General features: G+C 46.2%; 1 protein-coding gene across 1 annotated transcript; it reads left to right on the forward strand.

Annotated features, from left to right (window-relative positions):
- The first annotated feature begins 348 nt into the window (after positions 1 to 348).
- Positions 349 to 5,935, forward strand: LOC144892728 (uncharacterized). Its single transcript, XM_078781050.1, has 3 exons — positions 349 to 379; positions 4,727 to 4,803; positions 4,942 to 5,935. The coding sequence occupies exons 1-3, from the start codon at positions 349 to 351 to the stop codon at positions 5,788 to 5,790; spliced, it is 957 nt and encodes a 318-aa protein (XP_078637176.1). The 3' UTR covers positions 5,791 to 5,935.
- Positions 5,936 to 7,328: the final 1,393 nt, after the last annotated feature.

The raw sequence follows: 7,328 nt of genomic DNA on the forward strand, positions 1-7,328 counted from the left end.
CCGGAGAAGAAGGTCCTTAAGGTGAGTAGGAGCGTGTATGGCACGAAAATGTTTGGCGCGAAAAGATTTTTGGCGCGCTAGGGATCGCGACGTAACCCGGGCGCTCGTGTAAGGTCCGTGGTGCGATGTGTGAGAGTGAATGGCGCGCGTGTGCGAACGGCACCGAAGCGCGAGTGTATAACGGAGTGTATGTGGGAAGAGTGTGAAACCGAGTGTGAAACTGAGTGTGCGATGGCCGAGAGTGAGAGAGGATGTACACGAGAGCGTGTGATTGGGTGTGTACCAAGAGAGTGCACACCCGTGGTTGTTACGGAGTACGTAACGGAGGGGTGTACTTGAGGGTGTGCAATGGCCGAGTGTGTAATGGAGTGTGCGAGTGGTATGAGAGCGCCAGGATGTGCGTGAGGGTGTGTGATAATGGAGTGTGTGAACGGCTTGAGTGCACCTGAGTGGTGCGCACCTGAGTGTGCAAGAGAACAGAATGCACGAGCGAGTGCAGTAACGGAATGCAGGGAATGTATGAGAGGCACTGGAGTTCCGCGTTGTGCGAGAGAGGAGCGGGTCGCGTGTGGGTGTGAAAATGCGACTCGGGCATCGACCCAGACTGGGGGGTTAGCGCGTAGTGCGACGTATAGCCGACACGAGCCCTCGGTGCATGGTGTTCTTTGTGTGCTGCGGGGACCGGCGGGGATCGTTGCCGCGGTGGCGTGCACGATTCGTGCCGGTCCCCGCCCTGTATGGTCGGTGCCGCGCCTTGGCGGGAAAGGCGATCGGCATGGTTCGAGGCGACCAGTGCGGGAACACTTGATTGCAAAGGACTCGCAAGTGGAGAGCGTTAAAGGACTCGCAAGTGGAGAGCGTTAAAGGACTCGCAAGTGGAGAGCGTTAAAAGACTCGCAAGTGGAGAGCATTAAAGGACTTGCAAGTGGAGAGCGTTAAAGGACTTGCAGAGAGGGAGCTAAAGGACTTGTTGGGAGGGACTTGCTCGTAAAGGACTAGCGCGGGAACACTTGTTTGCGAAGGACTTGCAGAGGATACACGCGTTGTTTGAGGACTTGTGCAGAGAGAGAGAAGAAGAGGCGTTGAACTGTACAAAGTACGCGGGCGCAGCCAGACGTGCCGGTAACGCATATAGTGCATTTCCAGCCACGCGAGTAAGCGTGGCCATAGCCGCAAGTGAATAACCGCCAGCCGCGCCAAAGTCCGCTCCCTACCATTCGCCCCGTGATAACCCGCTCCATTCAGACGACACGCGGCGAGCTCCTGCCTTCACCTACTTCCATCTCCAAGGGACGGGGACCGGAGAGTGAGCTGCACGGAAGCCATCCCTGGATGCGCTGGTGAACATCAACCTGCCCACCAGCAATCCCCGTGTGAGTGTGTGTGTGAGACTGGCCCGTTTGTCCTGGGTATTAAATAAGGCTGCGCTGTGTCCCCTTTTCTTCTTCGATTTATAGTGTAAATAAATTGTGTTCTTCCTTCTGATTCAATCGTACCTGTGATTTCTCCATTGACTAAGCGTGGTACGAATAAGAACCGCTTGAATTGGGGTCTAGTAATTAATAATAGCGCGAATCACGTGTACGCAACCGCTCGGCGTATCACCAACAAACGTGGTTCGTGCGGGGCTTATTTCCTCGCTTCCAGGGCAGCGCGAGTACTTAGGTAACAGCCAGTTTGGTCCTGAAACCCTATTTCGCGCTGTCCAGAAGGGACGTATTTGGTCCTGGGTCGCGCCAGGTCAGTCAAAGACAAGGGGACTAATCCCCCCTTGGTAAGCGGAGAAGGGCGGCGGCAGATCCGCAACAATATATATATATGTATTGATTTTAAAGAAAATAAAAAGGTGCATCCAACATAAAAGAACGACTGTATATCTGTCAAGAGCAGATCCAGTGTCAGGCAACATTTAATCCGCTTCCCAATGGGCTTACTCAGGCCAATAGACCCCAAGCCTCAGCATATGTCCCCCTTTTATTTGTGAGGTGTGCAGCTTGTGTCCAGTCCTGTGCCGATGTGAAGGGTCATTTGAGGATTTTTTTTTGTCATGCCAACCTTAAACAAAAATGGCAATCACATCATCAATATGTTCTTTTTGTTCTGTTCCGTTCTGTTCTTTTTATTCACTTATGATCTGGTGTTATTTGTATTTAGTCTAGTAGGAAGACTAGGTCCCCCTGCACCCCCCGGAGATATACTTCTAATCAGTGTTTCTAGATTGGAAAAAATGTGTAGAAAATGACTAGCTATGGCCCCAAGCTGAAAAAATGTCCCACATACCATTTTTATGCAAATTACTGCTGCCATTATCAAAAAAACGATTTTTGACATATCTCAGCCAATATTGCAGATAATTGAAAAATGAAGGTGTCTAGACCCATGTTTTGAAGGGCATAGATCATGATAGAACTATTCATAACATGATTACATGTGTCTATGGTATACTAGTATGCATATTAATGCTGTAATTACAAAATAATCAGTTTTACAAATGATAAGGATACGTTAATACTGCAGATAACTTAACATGGTACATAAGGGGTCTAAACCCAGGTATTTTCAAGGTTAAATGTCAACAAGATGCTCCTGAGTCTTGCATAGGGGCGGGACATTGGCAGTAACATTGGTACCACTCAACTTTTCTTCCCACCATTGACTTTGTATTGCGAGAGATTTTCACTTGCTTATTTAAAGGTTTCTCACCCAGCCCACGTAAAATCTACCAACTCCTGCTGTTAACTCCCAAACATATTTTTTTATGTTATCCAATCACAGTGCAGAAATGACAGACTAGAGATCCAAATTAGTGCTGCTATAGCTGCCATTTTACATTTCCATCCATGTAACATGCGCGCTCGCGCGCTCGTATCAATTGGTAATGTCGCGCGCTCGTATCAATTGGTAACGTTGATGTTATTGAATACCTCAGTTGAAAGTTCAGTCTTCCATTCCATCTGTGTGTTGTTCTTGGTATTCATCCTCCAATCTAGCCAGGTAAGATGCTAACTATAATGTTACTCACACTCTTGACTTCAGTTTCTGCATGAAATCATAAACAGGCAGAATAACAGCTGAGCCAGCTAGCACCATGTTAGCTAACGTTAAAGCTAGCCTCATCTATGTACAGTATGTTCCTAATGTCGGTGTAACTTAAACTTTTGTTAATGCCAAACATGAGACATATCTGTTGACTTCTGTATATGAATTGAACCAGAAAGAGGCACGACAGCTGAGCTAGCTACAGTAACTTAGCACAATGTTTCATTGGCCTAGATAGCTAACGTTAGTGTGGAAGAATTTAGATGTTTTAGCTATTAGCACTTTTGATGCCACTAAACATGGTTTAGTCAGCTAAAAAGTACCCTAGTGTAGAACATGACTCAGAACCTCTGTTACCTCACTGAAAACTCAGAGCCTCCTTTCACAGGCACTTTTAACATCATTCGTGATTTCTTATTTGTCATTTAACAGTGATGGTAGACATCGACAGCAAGCATGCCCAAAAGAAAACGGAGTGTAGAACCTGCAGCCCAAAGCTCTCCTCCTACATGCATCCTTCATGTACCATCCATGTCTGATCATGGGGATTTCACGCCCCTCCGTAAAATTAAAGGATCTGCTTCAGAAAAACTGCAACTGCTTCAAAAGATCCGGGATAGACGTCTCAACCAACCGCATGACTCCCCATGTCGTATGCAATCAGTATGTGATCAGATCCCGGCAACTCTTCCTGATGACCTAGAAAGAGTAGGATATCACAGCAAGTGTTATAAGCACTTTGTCCGCCACTTTCATCGTCTGGGAGATGATACAGAACCAGGGCCATCAACCTCATCATGGCATCACTCTCCTCGTAAACCAGGAGGTTCTGCTGAACCCATCTTCCCGCCAGAGTGTATATTTTGTGAGAAAGTTGAGACCAAAGATGCTCATCGCAATACTGAGAGGCCTACAACCTTCCCATCCTTTAAAAACAAAGAAAATGCATGGGAGCAAATCGAAACACGGGCTGAGAAAATGGGTCTCTATCGACTCCATCGAAAGGTGAAAAACAAAGACCTCTTTGCATGTGAGGCCAAACACCATCCGTCATGTTTTAAAGCTTTCCGCACAGCATTCTACAACTATGAGCGTGCGATTCACAGAGCCGAAGCACCAAAGGAGCAGGCTTGCATGTCAGCCGCCCATGAAAAGGCATTCAACTCAGTACTGGAACACATTCAAACCCAGGTCATCCAGCAGAATAAAGTTCTACAGCTTTCTTCCTTGCGCTTGCTCTATGTCGAGGAACTGAAACTGAATGGATATGAGAACTCAAATTATCGGTCAGAGAAACTACTGAAACGCCTACAGAATGACCCAATCAAGGAGCATATCCACTTCACGAAGGTTGATCATGACAAATGTGATGTCATTTCTTTCTGGCTTGTGCACAGCTCAAACATAACAGTTTCCAATGCTCTCGCACGAGCATTCACACTCGGAAGCACAAACAAGAACCAAAATGTTGCCCTCCAACTTCGCCAGGGTATTCTACAGGCTTTCAGAGAGTGTAAAGACCAACCATGGCCACCAACAGCTGAAGACATGGAGCTCAATCCTGAAGACATCCTACCTCCAGACCTTGTCCGCTTTCTCAGCGTGCTAATGACTGGCAAGGAGGGCATCGAGACAGAAAAGGTGAAGCGTCTGGTCTTCTCCATTGGACAAGATCTGTGCCGTGCAGTGTCAGATGGAAAATGGAAGTTACCTGTGCTGATCGTGGAGGGGAAGGCCCACCAACTTGCCTCAACGAATGGCAAGGTAAAATTGAAAGCCCTTCGTGAATGGCGATTCAATTTGTAATTTTTCCTGAAAAAAAGGTGATTACCTGTGATGTTTGTCTAGATCTGAAACTGGCAGTGACTGGTGATTGAAATGCGGTGCCTTTTTGTGTTTCAGGTCGAGGTACGTGAACTCCCCACGATCTACAGCAACCAGGAAGAGACTGATACCAGGGTGGTTCTGTACCTCCATCATGCTGCTACCATCGGATACAAGAACGCTGTAGTCAGAACACCGGACACAGACATCCTCCTGATCCTGCTCCACCATGCCCACAACATCAAGCTGACGGTGTACCTGGATACAGGGTCAGGGAAGCATCGCCAACTTGTCAACGTCTCTGAGCTGGCAGAATCCCTGGGAGAGGACTACTGTGCCACTCTCCTGGGGTACTATGTGTTCAGCGGAGAAGACTGCACCAGTGCCTTCAAAGGGAAGGGAAAAGTCGGGCCCTTGAAAAAGCTGGAGAAGAATCCCAGGTTTCACAGGGCATTCGGTGAACTGGGTGACAACTGGGATGCCAACCCTGAGGTGGAGAGGCAGTTAGAAAAATTCACCTGTGTGATGTACGGCCAGAGTCGCGAGTCATCAGTGGACATTGTCCGTGCCAAGCTGCTACGAAAAATGGTGGGAGAGGACAAGACCCTCACATCCAAGTCCAAGGTTGATCTGGCTCGCCTTCCTCCATGCCAGTCTGCCCTGAAGCCGCACATCCAGCGTGTGAACCACCGCGTAGCATTGTACAAAAGAGCCGATCAACCTATCATCGAAAAGCCAAAACCTTATGAGGAGCAAGGATGGATAAGGACTGATGAAGGACTGTTGAAACCAATGTGGTCCAGTGGTCCCATCCTACCAACCTCACTGGTGGATCTTCTGAACACAGGAGAGCACGAAGAGGAGGAGGAAGAGGAAGGAGAAGAAGAGTTTGACTCTGACGATTTCGATGAAAATGATGATGACTGACTCAGTGTAGAATCACTAATGCTAATGATGTTTATCTAAAACAAGCAAGAGAAGAGTGGTCACATTGAGTGCTAGGACTATTTTGACAGTTGTAATATTTAGAAAAATAAAACTTTGTGTTAACGTCTGTGTAGACGGACCTTAATATGAGTCTATTATTTCGTAAAACTGTGATTATTTTGTAAATAAAGCACTAATTAGCATACTAGTATACCATAGACACATGTAATCATGTTATGAATAGTTCTATCATGATCTATGCCCTTCAAAACATGGGTCTAGACACCTTCATTTTTCAATTATCTGCAATATTGGCTGAGATATGTCAAAAATCGTTTTTTTGATAATGGCAGCAGTAATTTGCATAAAAATGGTATGTGGGACATTTTTTCAGCTTGGGGCCATAGCTAGTCATTTTCTACACATTTTTTCCAATCTAGAAACACTGATTAGAAGTATATCTCCGGGGGGTGCAGGGGGACCTAGTCTTCCTACTAGACTAATTAGGGTGTGTAAAAATGTGTGTTCATTCTTGTTTTTGTTCCTGGGGTATGTACATGGCTCTCTTCATGTCCAGGTTAGACCTGGTGACGTGTGACTTGCATGATTTGTTGAGGTTCAGTTGAGTTCTGTAAGTGTGTGCTGGTGTTGGGGATTAAGCATTGTTACTTTTTATTCACCTTGTTCAGCATCCAGTTTTTGCACCAACAGGTTTTTCCATTTACACCAACAAGCTTTTGCCACAGTCTCCCCAGCTAGGGCCACCCTCTTGGTTCTTGACGTGCCATGCCTCTTGTAAAAATCAATGTAGTTTGTTGGACGTCATGTCTTGGTCACGGGTCCCATCCAAGTCTAATTTTTGGCCAGATTTCAGGCAATGACGTCCTACCACCATTTAGGTCTCCTTCCCAAACCAAATTGCTGTATCATGTGCATGTAAAGTTGGTCACAGTCTCTCCATGATGAATGGTAAATTACTGATCTATCATCAGTTGATATCCTGTCTTTAGGTAATTGAAATGACATTAAGGATGGTGCGTAGAGGCTTGTATGTTACACCAATCCGTACACTGTGTACTATCTTGCCAAAATATTGTTGCGGATATGAGGACTGTATTTTTTTTATTGTGTGCTTTATTATTATTATTGTTTATTCTGCGCCTCCTGCCTCCGGAGTTGTGTAAAGGTCAAAGGGCGTCCCATAATCTATCTATAATTCCAGTAATCTCTCTGTGTGTGTGTGTGTGTGTGTGTATGTGTGTATGTCTGTGTGTTTGTCTGTGACCGCTGTTTCTCGACAACTACCAGTCCGATATACTTGAAACTTGCCAGGTATATTGCTGGGGACCCGAGGATGTGCCTTTTCAAGGTTTGAAATTAATCGGACAAGTAGTTACCGAGCTATGTCCAAAAAACGATTCAACCAATCAGAGAGCAGCGAGCGAGAGAGCGAGCGAGATAGCGAGAGCGAGCGAGATAAAAACATTGTCCCAATTCAGTCAGAGCGAAGGGCGTTGTTTTTTCCCCCACGCACGATC

The sequence above is a fragment of the Myxine glutinosa genome, chromosome 6 (genome assembly GCF_964187855.1).
Source record: "Myxine glutinosa chromosome 6, kmMyxGlut1.1, whole genome shotgun sequence".
In the NCBI taxonomy this organism is placed as follows: Eukaryota; Metazoa; Chordata; class Myxini; order Myxiniformes; family Myxinidae; genus Myxine; species Myxine glutinosa.